This window comes from Condylostylus longicornis, unplaced genomic scaffold (assembly GCF_029603195.1).
Source record: "Condylostylus longicornis isolate FDR11 unplaced genomic scaffold, ASM2960319v2 ptg000040l, whole genome shotgun sequence".
Taxonomy (NCBI): Eukaryota; Metazoa; Arthropoda; class Insecta; order Diptera; family Dolichopodidae; genus Condylostylus; species Condylostylus longicornis.
In genome coordinates this window covers 1,252,871-1,269,336 of record NW_026578009.1, presented here as the reverse complement: position 1 = coordinate 1,269,336, position 16,466 = coordinate 1,252,871, and the positions used below count along the sequence as shown (strand labels likewise).

The window sequence follows — 16,466 nt, the reverse complement described above, 5'->3', positions numbered from 1 at the left end:
AATTACACAATTTTTGAAAAGTAATTTTTTTTCAACAAGAGGACCAATATACCTATTACCATCCCTGTGCAACAATCATCATTGAAATTATCATTCACGGATCATCCTGTATGCATGTATTTATGTATATGTTACATATGTTATATTTTATGAATAGATTCTGTTAGAATTAGATTTATTATTTCAAGACGTTTTCCTTTTTTTTTCCTTTTGGGTAGTAAATTTATCTCTATTTAAGCTTTATTATCACGTAAATTTTTTTATATTATCACAATATGTTTTTGATATTAGTAGCATATAATGTTAGGTATTTTTTGTTATATATATATACATACATATTTTATAAATATGAATTATTATAAAACACAGTTGTTATATAAGTGTATACATTTTCTCTACATTCTTTTCGAATATCATAAATATTTCGTATTTTAGAGTACTCTTTATTTTAGTTTATTATATTGTTATTGTTATTATTATTATTGTAGTTGTTTAGTTGATTACCCTAAAGGTTGAACTGAGGGGGAAATGCTTGTGCCAATGTATATATTCATACATATTTTTATTTTTTATTATATTATATAAATTCTATTTACAACACGATAGTCATCATTTGTAATATTTTTCTTTTCCTCTCATATTTTAGTACTATTACATTTTTTGCTTATTTTGGTTTCCTTTCATATTTCTCCATGGCTTTCGCCTTTCTTTTTTGGTTATATAATTTTTTTTTTTTATTTCATATTTTTATCTGTCTTAAATTTTATTTTCTGGTTTTGGTGTTACAACATTAACTTTGATTTATAAAAATTCCTTTTAATATGAGAATATTTTTTAATTTACACCTAAAAAGTCAAATTACAAAATGAAAGAAAAAAAAGACATAATAAAAATGAAAATGAAAAAAACAAAAAGACATAAAATAATAAATTTCAGTGAATAATCAACAACATCATCACCATCATCATCACAATTCACAAAGCGAAGAACCAAATACAACAGCAACTGTAATAGTAACAACATCAACAACAGTAACAACATCTTCAACTGTAACTGGAGCATCAAGACAGGATAGTGTTGAATACGTGACCGTACCATCATCAAATAATAAAAATCATCAACTAATACATCAGAATTATAATCAGCAAGTAAATCATTTTTCATCTTATAATATTGGTGGTAGTAATGGTACTGTTGCTAATTGTGATGGTATAACTGGAAATGATAGTAATAGCAGTGGTAGTATTGTAAGTGGAAGTACTAGTAATAATTGTGAAAAGGAAAATTCTGCTTCGACTAGTAGCTCTGGTAATAGTAATAATAATAATGAAAACGGAAACGTTATTGGTAACACGTCGAAAATTAAGCAAGGTAAAAATAAAATAAAAATATGTAACAGTAAATCATAATAATAGTAAGAAAATTAATTATTAATGAAAACTTCATATTTTATTCCGGATTTTCTTTTTTTTTCTTCTTTTTCTTCTGTATTACGTTTACGTTTTGGTTTGTGTTTTAATTTATGAACACGAAGGATATTTTAATGTTTACGAATTTATTTACTTATAATGTCGGTTATATATAAAAAAAAAAGGGTATATTTTATAATTGTACTTTAATCAAGGTAAACTTTTCTATGGGCCATATTATATCTAATGGAAGCGGAATGAATGAAAATGAATTATTTTTTGCTTTTAGGAAATATGTATGTATATGTATACTTATACAGGAAATAATGGCTCACAATATTAAAAATATTATTTTAGAGAATTTGTCCTTGCAATATAGAATTTAGACATTTAATGAATATTAAGGAAAAAATTAATTTTCGTGTTTTTGTTTTTTTTTTTCTGGGATCTCCTATATATTTATAGCTTTAACATCTCAAATCCTTCATCATTTTAATTTTGAATTTCGATTTTATGCGAATTCAATTTTGAAAACAAGCATATGGGTTAATTCTTGTATCAAAAATGGAAAATATTTATTAAGAAATTCAAAGATTCCGGATACAAATGGTTGTATCTCAAAAAACGCAAATTTTCTCAAATTATCTCAAAAAACGCAATAATAATGTGATTATCTTTTGGTTCCATTATTTTAATATTTAATAATTGGCATAATATTTAAGATTATTAGAAATGTTTTTCGAATTTGGATTTTGTGTTTCTCTTTATCAAAATCAAATTTTTCACAAATAAATTCCTTTTCTGCACTGTTTTTGCAACATTTTATTTTGTGTGCATTATCGATAAGCATTTCATATAATATTTTGTTAGATTTTACATTGTTCCTTGCACTGTGAATATTTTGTGATGTAATTTATTAACACAATGTTAAATATTAGATAGAATCACGACACTTACAATAAAATTATTAACTATTCTTCACATTTCAATGAAAAATGATTTAAATTAAGTGTTTTCAGTTATATAATTGAAATCATAATATTTTAAAAGCTTCTAAAAATATTTTTGATTAAAGTCTATAATTTGTAAAATAATCGTACCAATAGTAGAAGAACTTTTCTCATTTAGTTTTCGATATCATATTTTTCACACAAATTTTATCGCATTCATATTTTTCAAAGAATTAGAATCAGCTGTGAACACAAGCCGATTTCATTCCCGCTTAGGCGGTACTTTTGCCATAAACTTGTTGATTTCGATTCTAGGATTTAATCATTTTCAACACCCAATATTCTTAATATACGTAATTGTTGCAATTTTGAATTGAAAGTTTAAAATTATATTTGTACAATTATAGAATTTTGCCAGTAGCATAAAAATTGTCTGCCTTAATATTTTCATAAAAATTTTCAAAGGCAAGCAACATATTTTCAACTTCAAACACAAATTTTATAACATTTGACATTTTTATCGAAATTAAAAATCAATTCGTCCTAAAATTTTATGAAATGATTTCTTCTAAAATTTCAATTTTACTGCCTACCCAAGACTATTAATAAAAATATATCAAAGTTCATTGAAAGGTCTCGTTCTCGTAGGTGTCATTTTTTTTTTTTTTATTTTTTTTTTTAAACAGAAAGATGAAAAAAAAGAAAATTTGAAAAAAGAAAAAATAAAGATTGAATAGAAATTTGAATAGAAGATGAAATCACTATAAATCTCTTTATACTTTTTGTTTTTCTTTTCTTGTATTGTGTATTTTTTTGTTTCAGTTAAACCAGATCTGCAATTAACACTTCCTATAACACGTACAAATTTCGATCCAAGTTGTGATCAAGGATATGGTTCTGAAAGGTCACCGGAAGACGAATTACCACCTTTATTATCTAATTTTAATACAAAAGAATTCCAAAAACAACATCAGCATCCAACGATGATGATGTCTGAATATTCAATAAATAATGGAAATAATGGAAATGAATGTTGTGAGGATGGAAATGAATTTGTTTATGATTTTATAACTGAAGGTTAGTGTGTATATGCTTTCTTTCTTTCATTTTTTTTTAATAATAATCATCATTCTATAGTGTATAATTAGTATTATATATAATATATTTAATGATTTTTAATAATGATAGTTATTATTTAAGAAAAATTTGGAAAATACAAAAAATAACTTCATTAAATTTTTTCTTATTACTCAAATAAGGTATTTTGAAAAAGTCTACAAATATATTCAATAATTTAAGAATAGAATTGAAAAATTCTTGAATTTTAGCAAAATTTGTAATATTTGCCGCCTTCAATATCAAAAATTTTGAATTTAAAGTTTTTGTTTACTAAAATTTAATATTATTTTGTGGTACATATAATTTTATATTATATGCAATTGCTTATTTCTTGTTTAAATAAGAAATATTTTTCCTCTCAATGAATTTTTTGCTTATATTTTTGCTTTTTTATTTCATCAACAGTTGAATATTGTGAATTACGGACAAAATTATTGTATATAACAGTTAGCTTGTATATGTTCAATATAACTTGACTTTTAAGAGAACGCAAGCAAATTCTAGTAGTAGATTTTAGAAGTCGATGTGGAGACAGTCAGGAAAATTTTAGAGTTACCTCTTGAACTGAGATCCTCCTAATATGTGAAACTACTAATAATTGGGAATTCCTTTAAAAAATTATATATAAGACTGATGATTACTTTTCCGAAACGCATATTTAGTTCCGTTCTACATTCTTTTTGAGTATTTTTATATTTCTCTACAATAAAATTTCAAAATCTAGTAGTATCTTTCACTGTACATATTTTGCAGCTAGTATAAATAACTTGATTTTTATATTATTTTTCATATTTAACATTTATATTTCATATTTTCGTATAACAACCCACACCAATATACTACCACCAGAATAGAAAATTTTTACACATTATTATTTTGAATATTTTTCTTTTCCTTCCTTTTTTCCTCATTTTATAGTATAGAAAATCCTATGGCCTTTGTTTGACTCATATAACAGCATGCTCTATATGATTTCTAAATTATTGTTGCGGCTGCCTAACTATATAAGCAAGTGACGGCAATATTTATTTATTTGTTATGTTGCTTTTTTTTTTTCTTTCATTGTTATGCCTGAAATTGGAATTTTGCCCGTAAGAAGTTTCACAAAAAAAGGAATTTTTTTTAATTTTTAAGTTTGCATCATTATTATATTTGAATACATGGTACCTACTGTTTGTACATAATGTAGGTATGTGTATACACGTTATATACATATGGGTTCGTTTTATTTTTACATAAATGATAATAGAAAATCCAGCAATTTTTCAATGAATATAACAATATTATAGATTTTATAGAAATTTTCTAAGAGAATTCAGAATTTTTAGAGCCATGTTGTAAAATTTAATATATAAAGCGACTAAGACCGAAACTTGTCATTGCTTTTGGTCCAAAACTGTCTCCTCCTATTCGGGATAGTTTCTAGCAATTGTATGAAAAAAGAATGCAGTTTCGTATGAAAATTTACTTTTTTTTTGTTTGGAATAAAAACTAATGTCAAAATGTAAAGTAATGATTTGACATTTTTGTTTTGATATATAAAAATATAAAGTCACATACCAATACAAAACCATCCTAGTCATGTGCGACAAGCAATTCTTTATCAACCAAAACTAATGTGCGTAACCAATGTTCTTATTTATACAACCTAAAAGGGACGCAAGCAATACTTAGTAATTTGGAAGTTCCCTTGTATGACTTTTGCTACATGTTGTTCTTGCAGGTTTTTGATACTAACAGAAACGACTTCTAAGGTTTTGTTGTCAAATTAAAATAAAATTTGATAAAACTATTAATTTCACGTATAATATTATTAATGAAAATATTTCAAGATTTTTTATGTTAACTTTTGTTGTAATTGACGGTAGTGTATGAATAAAATTAAAAAAAAAAATTGTTCAGACCGACCCTGAAGGAACTTCTTACTCATTTCAATAAAAATTTCCACCAATTAAATTAATAAATTTTGGTGACATTTTTTACGACGGTGAATATGCAAAATATGTGATTGTGAACTTATTTTTGTTGAGAATTTTTTTAGGTATTCCATTTAACACAATTTTTATTCAAACACCACGCTTCAAAAGACGCTGAACAATAATAAATTTACCTTAAATTATAAGTTCACCTGTAGATTTTTTTTTCCGCAATTTTTGAAAATTATATTTTACACTTCTCCTAAAAGTATGTAATAAAGAAAATAAAATATATTACCTTAGAGAACTAAATTTCTATGAGATGTTCTTCTTCTTATAACTTTTCTAGAAAATATAAAGTAGGGAGTGACAAAAAATTTTAATATAATAAAAAATAAAGTTGGGTCAAACCAATGGTTTGTATTGTAGCACTTTTCCCTTCAGCAAGTGAAAATTCTGCTTTTAAATACAGTCTATGTATACCTATCAAACTATTAAAATTATTTTCATTCATATACAAAACTATTTCTAGAATTGCATATATTTAGGATGACGCATATATGCAGTGTTTGAAATAAAGCAAAAATTAATATAAAAAGGGGTTAACATAATGCTCGATTTTAAGGTTTAATTATGTGAGTTAAGAAAAATAATTATATTTTTTAATTTCATGGAATTTACCGTTAGCTTTTTATGTTTATAGAAATTTGAAAAAGCTTGCGGTTTCGGAAATATAAGGTGTCAAAAATTCAAATTTTACAAATTTCAAGAGGCCATAACTTGAGAGGGGAAGGAGATGGAAAAAAATTTTCTTCTAACGAAATGAACTATTTGTTAATGTCTAAAAGCCCATAAAATTTCAAGCTTCTACAGGCTGGGGTCTAGAAGAAAAACGACATCAAAAATTTGGAAAAAACGGACTTTAGATAACGGTAAATTTGAGCGGCCATTTTGTTTTTCTAAAGTTAACCTTTAGTATACCCCGCTAGGGGAAGTAAGCCACTGCCTTTCTGCGTTTGCAAAATTTGAAAAATCCTTATGGTTTCATTGCACTAAATAGTTAAAGAATGGCATTTTTAGGGTTTTGGGGGGGTATAACTTCTAAAGGGGGGGAGATAGGTAAAAATTTTGTTCCACGAAAATAAGTTTCTAGTAAAAATCTATATACGTACAAAATTTCAGCTTTCTATCTTCAAGGGTGTAGAAGTTTTGTAAACAGACACACGGACAGACGGACGGACGGACGGACGGACGGACGGACGGACGGACGGACGGACGGACGGACGGACGGACAGAGTGAAACTAATAAGCACTTTTTTTTCAAAAATTTTTTGGAAAAGTGCTAAAAAGTAAGAAGAAGGCAAACAACAGAATATTATGTTTGAGAGTGTATAAAATCTAAGCATATAAAAGACACACAGTTAATTCGAAACATCACATATATACGTTCTGTATATAAACGTAGAGTTTACCTATCTACTCTATTGGATTAGTTAATAAATTTAGAATTTTTCGGACGCTTTTGGTGAATTATTTATAAATTGCTTTGAAGAAAATTTACTTAATTCCCTAGGTTAGTTTCTGTTTTAATATTTTGCTTTAATATGACTGCCATTAATTCCATGTAAAATAAAAATTTAAAAAAAAAAAGTTTTTTAAAGCAAAATTTTTTACTAAAACTTACGGAAAGTCTTTAAAACCATCTACTTTTTTAATTCGTTATATAATCTTTTCGACAGTATAAAAAATTTTCATTCTTTTTTCAATTTCTACAAAAGCGAAGGAACATTTTTATAAAAATATAATTGAAAATTTAACAAATAATTAAACAAATTTAAATGCTTAAAGCATTTTTATAAAAAATTCGTTAAGAATTTTATACGAATTTTTCATCAAAAGACGTAAAAATAAGAAAAAGTAAAAAAGAAAAGATGGAATTTTAAAGATTTCTTAAAAAAGTATCTTAAAAATGAGCTAAAATTCAATTTCCCATTCCACTTTTCACTTTTTTTTATAAAATATTAAATAAAATTTATATTGCAACGTATTTTCCTTTTCGGCATTTATATCAGGCGAAAAAATATAATAAAGGCTACAGAAATTGAAAGAAAAAATTAAAATTGGCATTCATTTTTGATGACCTGTTTCTGTCCGATTAAATTTTGTGTTAAACGAATACTATGCATTTATTGTTTCGTTTATAACAAAAGCGGAATTTAAATATATATATATCATTTACTCTAAACTACTTATCAAAATTTCGTGAATTTAATCAAATTACTTTTGCGAGTTATTTGTTGAATCGGTGGATAGGTATTAATACTCAGAATCTGGAATTGAGTATAAAAATGGCACGGACTCATTATTATTTCTCGTCGGAACGGAAAAATTAATTCTAATAATGTCTATTGATAATGTTTGTATACAAAACTTTGGAAAAACATTGAAGTGAGCCAAAAATTTTATTTTGTCTGTATAAATTTGGCCAATTACGTATTAGATGATTGCATATTCATAAAATTACTTTTAAAGCTTGACGGGAGTATCCATATCTCATATGATTTGTGAATAAGTGGTTGTATAAAATATTTTGTTAAGAGGAAGGGGTCCATGTTGTTATATTATTTGTTCATTGCAGTAAGTTTTTGAATTTTTTGACGACAAGTTGTAAAGATGGATAGAAATCCAAAACAACAGCTAAAATATTGGTTACATATTATTTGAATTGCTCCCGAAAGTGTGAAATTTAAGAGCACATTAAAAACAGAATTACATTTAGTATACAAAAATGAGAGTCAATTTCGAGTAAAGATTAACAAACCGGTTTTGTGTATTTTAAAATTTCAACTTAAATGAATTTTTCAGCTGTCTGTTGTCCCTAAGATAGACAAAATGAATTTTTTATCTACCCTTATATTTAATCCATTTTTTATTATATTTTAAGGTCAGTCAAGTAGTTCATTTTGTTTTCTCGTTAAATTATGACGATTTTGTTTTTCTTCCGTATTTATTTTCTATTTTCACAAAAAAACAAGAAAAAAGAATTTGGTATTAAAACTCAAGCTAAAAGGATACTTTTTTTTATAATTCTAAGAATTCATTTTGAAATTAATTTAATATAGTGCCAACAGATAAATTCAACTTCCGGCATCCTAAGAGATTATTCCAAAAATTTAAAAAAAGAGTGATATTTCCGGATAATACGGTTTGTAATAGTTAGGTTTTTTTTTTCATTTTTAAACTTAATATTATAAAAAATGAATGAATGAATAAGAATTTACTGCTGTTTTGCAACACATTTGAGGTTAATAAAATTTTTGTGTAAATAAAAAATAAAATATTAAAGATGAAAAAATAATATAAAAAAAAGAGTGAAAAGCAAGAAATAAAAAACCTAGACCTAATTTTTTTATTGATTAAAACAACGTTGTTGAGAGAAGAAGGTGAAATGATGTTTTTGTTTTGCTTGGATTTAAAGTAAAAAATTTCAGCTAAAATTTCGGAAAAAAGGAATTTTAAAAAGTTGAGAAAAATATTTTTGCATTTTTAGGTTGTGTATTTTTAAAGTCTATTTGGAAGACTTTTAATGTTTTAAAAGCAAAATTAAACAGAATAATAAAATTAAAGGAAATCTTTATAAATAAACTATTATAAAATAACTCAAAGCAATTGTGAGAGCAATCAGAATTTTAGAAAACTCATGATTCGACGAAAAGAAACAATATGAATTTTTACGTTCTTTTGTCAAAAAAACCTTTAAAGAGAAATACAGTAGATTTAGTAGCTAGATAATGTGCTTTTCATATCAAAAAGTTTTACCAAATTAACTTGCGCTAATTGACCTTTATATTGGATAATAGAAACTGCAATTAATTAATATAAATTATTTATTGAAATATAAAATCAGTAGAGCAAATATACACGGTTAGTAAAATAGCATATTTTTTCCTAACAACTCAAAAATTTATACATATACCCTTTCCTAATGGTAGTAATACCTAGATTGGTAATTAATTTAAATATACCATAAGGGTAAAGAATTTTGTATTAAAAGCGATTGTTTTTATATTCCGCCTCTCTTTTAGATAAGAAATTTATTACTGTAAAGGTAAGAATATGAAATTTTACAAATTCAGTTGAATAGCAAAACATAGGCAGACTTTTCGTTCTCTAACATTTACTTCTGTAAACGCGAGAGGGTCGTCTCAGTTTCGTCGTAACTTAAAAAATTAATGACACATATATTTAGCACGGTGTTTTTTTTTTAATTTCAAGTCAACTTCGGAATTTGCTTATATTCTATTCTAAAATTCAAGGAAATAAGTTGTGATATCTTTTTGAGTTTGCAAAGAATGGTTTGAATTCGATAATTTGTTCAAAACTTAACTTTAAAAGAATTGGAAGAGAAGAGAAGATAAGAAAAGAATTTTTCTACAGAAATAGTTTCTCCATTTTAAATATGTATTTTAAAACTTTTATAAACAGACGGACAGACTAATCTTATATTCTCATTGCAAAACTTTTAAAGTTGCCACATTCAATTTGCCAGCTCTTGAATGTCATTAAAATATTTTAGCTACATACTTTGATTTATTTTGTATGAATTAAAATGTTTAATGGAAAATGTCATAACCTTTAAACTTTAATCTTTTTAACATTAAATTTCACCTTAATGTCAAATTATTTAATTTTCTCATATTTGTTTATAGCTTTTTTTAATAAAGTATGATGAGTGATCGATTTTTTCATAATTAAATGATTATAAAATTAAAATATTAATTTGTAATAATAAACTGAATGTCATTAACAATGGGATCAAAATAAATATTGAAATTTATATTGAAATTTACATTTTAATTATGATGATGGACAAATTTTAATTAATATTTTACATGTATTCTCACCTGTATGCGAATTTATATATGGTATATATAAGTATATGTCATTTCAAGTGACATATGACTTCATTTACATATTAATGCTATCAATTACCTTTGCCCGCTATTGTCAGATTTTGTTTTGTATTTAATAATAATGCTATATAATCCTTATTTTATTTTAAAGCTTTCAATAAAATAGCAACACTATATATTTAATATAACAATTAATGCTTCATGATTAAAAATTTTTTATAGGGTGATCTCATTTAAGTAATTATTTAATTATCATATAAAGTAGTCATTACTTGTTATAATCGGACAAAATAATAAATCTAGAATAATAGAGAAATTATAGAGATAAATATATTTTAAAAATTATATAAAGGCAGGCAGGTATTTCTGTTATATATTTAGTATACATATTATGTTACAAACTAGACACCAATTGGATAGCATTGCCAGAACTCAAAATATGACAGAAAATTGGTAACAAAAAAAAATATATGCTTTCAAAAGCTTTGTTTTGAAATAATCTATGTGAGTTTTTAGTTATGCAGGAAATATCTGGTGCCTTTTTTTTCAAAAGGTTGTAACTTAAAAACCAGCATAACTGCCCGCGCCCTTCCCATACAATTTTTTGCTGGAAATTGATCAAAAAATCATATTTGCCACCTTATATATGAAACACCCTGTATGTATATTAAAATAACAGAAATCTTTAACGTTTTGCATTCATTCAATATAAAAGATTTCAATTGAAATTAAATATTTGAAACATTTTTAATTTTAAAGACGAACATGGGATTCAGAAATTTTAAAAAATTTTAAAGTGACAGCCCCTACTCTGACCCTTTAAAATCATGTTTGATTATAAAATCATATTTGCGTATTCCTTTCACAGAAACTAAATTAAGTTTAACAAGTAAAAACGTTTCAGTCGGTTTAAATCGACCGTAGTATACCCTGTACCTTTACAATCGGAGCTTAAAAATTTGTTTTTGAAATATGTCATTCTATAGAAACTGCTCTGTCTGACCTATAATTGGAAACACAACTGCCAAGTTTCATGAACCAAACTTATTATTTTTCCAAATAATTAAAATTTCCTTTTAGAGTTGTATGACGGGAACCCGAACCAGTCCAACTATTCCATTAAAATTTTTAGGGCACATGTAAAATGTAATTAAATACACGTTTGCAAAATTTGATATTAATATTTCTATTAGCTTTTGAAATATTTAATAAAAACACCTCTTTGATTTGTATAGCACATACCTGAACCGATTGTCCAAATTAGTTCATTTACAATAGCAATGTAATTGCTACTTGCTAAAATTTGATGTCGACTGCATTATTCGTTTCTAAGCTATCGTGCGATCGGACGGGCGGACGGATACATTTGAATCAACGCAGAATTTTACGCGGAACAAGAATATATATATATATGTCCACATTCCAGACGACTCCTTCAAGTAGTTACAAATTCCAAAGTGAATATACCCTCCACGAAGGTACAGGTTATTAAAATTGAAAAAAATTAAAAAAAAAAAATGAGTTTTGATACCTCAGAACTAAATATAGCTGTGTCCTTGGTGAGACAAACAACTTGTACTAGGAAGTGAATACATATAGGATATCGACAACGTTATAAATCGGTTGAAAAATATATTTTTCTTTATAAACATGTACGTGCATACTTTGGAAGGGTAATAGGTGCGTACTGATAAAATTTATTATGTATGTATGCGTATACGATTGTTATAATTTTTATAAATTTCATTTTATATTAATTACAACAGTATATTATATGTTTACCTATATTTTACATTCGATCAACAAAATAATAATATTATCTTGTGTCTTTAAATAAAAAAATAAAAATGTTTACATTACAAAACAGAGTAATTTGTTCCAAAATAACTGAACCAAAAGAATACTTTCTCTTCTTTCTATAGATATTTAATATTTTCTTTTTTTATTTTGTTATTGAAAATACTGATATATAATGACGTTTTTCATTTAATGGTTGAATAAAGTACAAATACACCATTATTATATTGCTTCATAGTGTATGTTATAGGGAAAGAAATTTTCAAAAAAAAGGATTTTACGTTAAAAAAGAAAATATCAAAAAGGAAATATAAAAAAAAAACGAGTAAAAAATAAAAATATCTTTAGATTTTTAAATGAAATTTATAGAAATATGTTAACATTAGCAAAAACATTATTAAGGATAACAATTTAATGGTTCCCTTGCTATACACAAAAAGAGGAAACATATACATATAAGAGTATGCACGTAGGTACACACATATTATTATTTTTATTGGATGACAAGTTGAAATGAAAATTGGAATACTCTCTCGGAAGATATGTACGTAATTCACTTTTATTATATTGTATTGTATGTATGAATAATGTAGATGAAGCAAAACGATAGGAAATTATTTCAGTTGAAATCAAACAATAGAGAGAGAGATAGAAAAAGAAAGAGGAATATAAAAGGAAGAATAAGGAAAATTTAAAAAAAGGAAAGAGATAATAATTTTGTATGACGACGTAAATTATATAAATTGTTATACACACGCATAAATTATATTTTCAAATTATATTTTGTACACACACACACACACACACACACGCATACACAACATACATGTGTACTTTAATTTTAAATGAAATTTCAAAAATTAGAAGTTTATGTTATCAAAATTTTTGATTTTATATTTTTGATTTGTCCTTTTCGAACATTAAGATTCATAAACATCTGTGGCGTACTACACACACATTAAATAATTGTACATAAATTTTACTTTCTTTGTGTAACACATATAACAATAATTTAACAATAGGGGTCGTCGCGTCTTAGGTCACTTATGTCAATTTTTTCCACTTAAATTCTTCAATATAATTTTTCTTTAACGATTTATGTACATATATGAATGTGTTAAGAAATGAAAATAAGTAGAAAAAAAAATATTAATTTTTCCATCCCTTCTTCTACTTTATTAGGGATATAATTGTATATGGTTGCCTTTCAACATCATAACATTAATTTTTTTCCTATTGTAAGGTGAAAAAAGATTTATTATCTTCGGGTTTAAGGTGTTCTTTATATATTAATAAAAGAAGAGAATAAAAAAAAAGTAATAATAAACAGGAGAATTTTTATAAATAATGAAAAAATAAAAATGAATTATGGTTACGTATATGTGTTAAAATTCTTTAAGCAATGAGAATTGTTTATTTTTTTTGAGGTTTAATAAAATATTAAAGAGCACAATTGTTTAAAATTCAATATTAAATAGAAAAGGTGGGAAGTTTTTATTATTTTCAATATTAACATTTTTTTTGTTAACACCCAGTCGGTATACTAATTTCATTAAACCGAACATACCTGCGGATAAAACATGAATTCTTTTACAAAATATGTTGAAGCAGAATTGCTCTTTAAGTATAAAATAGAGAAAGGTTAAATAAAATGGGAAGCTAGTATAAAATTAAATATTGATTTTGCAAAAACATTTTTTGATGTTTCTTGTTTTGATCTATACGTACACCATACAAAATTTAATTAAAATATTTAAAATTTCATTAAATGTGCTCTGTATACTTTCTATATAGTTTATTAAGAAAACACTTTTAGCAAACATAGGTTATTTACTTTTTAAATTAATTTAAATGAAATTTTTGTATAAGACATCTAAAATATAAAATAACTCAAAATAAAATTCATTATGAAAAATTGTAAATTATAGTGCACATTTATTTAGATATTTATTTAGACATTAGTTTAGGTAGGCGATTTCGGAAAAAAATGACAGTTTCTTAAAATTTAAATACAGTTAATTGCCTTGATATAATATTGGAACTAAATATGAACAAATTTTAAAATTCAGTATACTAAAAATAATTAAGTCAAAAATAGCTTATTATAGTCTCCTTAGATTGTGATTATCAAATCAAATACCTACTTTAAGATTTTAATCTTTTCTTTTAAATAAATCTAGAATTATAACTATTACTAATTTGCAAATTTTAAAAGACTCTTTTAAAATAAAATTATACTACCGTTTTTCATTTGCACTATACAAATACCATTAACAAAATGGAATTTCAAATAATCCTGCAGCACTCACATTTCTACATATTCATCGTTTCTGCTTAAAAAAAATTCCGTTAATATTAGTAATAACTTTAGTCTTTAGCATATACATATTTAAGGCAAGCATATATGAAGTAAGTTAGAGGATTCCTTTTAATTGGATTACACGGAAAACCTTCCATCTATCAAGCTATATCTCTGGTAACCCCTATAAAACCATGTAAAAGAAGAAATATGTTAGGATATCAGGATTTTTTATATTAACATTCCCAAATCTCAATATATTTGAGAATTTTAAATTAAAAATGCTTTGAATATTTGAAACATTTTTAAATTTCCAAAAATATTTTACAAAACTATATTTAAATATGGTGCATATATACATACATGGATGACTGCGTGTGTTATTATAAAAAGTTTTTGTTTAATAGAAATTATTTTGTGATGGTTACAATCATTGTGTCTTGTACTTTTCAAACATAATTTAGTGAAAGGAATAATTCTAAGATATTGGTACCCACAGAATTTAAGGATTTCTATTATATACTATTATTCAAGGTCCCGATTATGTTATTTTAATAATATATTTGGGGCTGATTCAACAATGCAGTTTCAGTATCATGTTTCAGTATTCAAAAAAAAAATTTGTGGTTTAAAAGAAAAACATTTTTTTTTTGTTATTTAAAACAAAATTTTCAAGCAGCTTCAATAAGATTAATTTTTTCTTCGAGTTTTATTTGTACTGCAATAAAATATCGAAAAGTTTTGTAAAGATTTTGTATTAAAAAATTAAACATAATACGAGTAAACGGAAAAATTTCAATAGTTTGCAAGCAAAAGAAAAGTTTCGATTTTTTTTTTTTGTGTATTTTAAATCGAACAAAGTAAATTTAAAAGAAGTACATAACTAGATACGAGTATATGAAAATAGCTTTAAAAACCTATTAAATTAAAAAGAAATTTTAAATTTAAAAAGTTCTCGACCTTAATGCGGTTCTCTAAAGATTTTTGATACAGTTAGGATCCAAGAAGCATTTTAAATTTTTTATTCGTATTCGTATGCTTCTTATAATTTTCAATAGTATGCTTCTTATAATTCTCACATTGAGTTCTCATAAATTTATAAGAATAATGTATGTGTTATACGAGTATTTATATATCATGCATAATTTTAATATTTTTAAGGAAAATAATGAATTCAGTTCAAAAATCTCCATTTTCTATGAATTAAAAGCAGCTGAATTTCAAAAAAAAAAAAAATTATTAACAAACGACTAGCTATGTATTCTTTAAAAAAAAAAAAAAATTCAATAAAAATTGCATATATTTAGGGGATTTATTTACAATAATTGTTTATTTAATATTGAAAATTTTTTCATATAAAAACTATATTTTAATTGAATAAATTTTTTTAAGAATTTTACTTTTTAAAAATAAATCAAACTCTCTCTACCTCTAATTATTATTGAATTCTTGTCTGTTTCTCAAATTATCTCTATCTTTGAATTAATATTAAATATGTTGTCAATTGAAGTATAAAGTTGTTATCATCATATTGAAACCAATGTAAATTAATGCAAAAAATTAACCCAACATATGGGGCGTATAGGATTTAATAACTGATATCATACTAAATTGTAAATTATCTCGCACAATTTTTTTTTCAATAAAATATATAGATAACAAACACATATATACGAACTAAATATTAAGGAAGACCTGTTTTGAATCAAGTAATACAGATTTATTCGAAACAACATGAAATTGCCTTTATTATTATTTAAAAAAAAAAAAAAAAAAATTATAAAAATAATTTAACTTTGTCGAAAAAAAAATTATGAATCAAATTTTTATGAATGCGTTCTAGCAAGAAAAACAATAAAATTTGTAAAAAAAAAAAAAGAACAAAAAATTTAAATATATAGAGTTGTACTGGAATTTCGGCAAAATCGGAATTCGCCTTTCAGGTGAAATAAAGCAATAAAAGAACATTAATAAAAACAAAGGCCATATTTTGCTCTTATGAAAACATTTTTCCCTATTTATTTTAAGTTTTTAAGTGAATTTTAGGCAAAACGGAAATGAAA

At 24.7% G+C, this 16,466-nt stretch overlaps 1 protein-coding gene across 5 annotated transcripts in view; it reads left to right on the top strand.

Annotated features, from left to right (window-relative positions):
- The window catches only part of LOC129609913 (uncharacterized protein DDB_G0283357-like), a 128,057-nt gene that overhangs the window by 68,296 nt on the left and 43,295 nt on the right, over positions 1-16,466 (top strand). For all 5 annotated transcript variants that reach the window (XM_055522185.1, XM_055522187.1, XM_055522184.1 and 2 more), the window contains 2 exons: positions 937-1,371; positions 3,182-3,436. In XM_055522185.1, the coding sequence (XP_055378160.1) occupies positions 937-1,371; positions 3,182-3,436 (690 nt within the window). The remainder of the gene's footprint in view (positions 1-936; positions 1,372-3,181; positions 3,437-16,466) is intronic.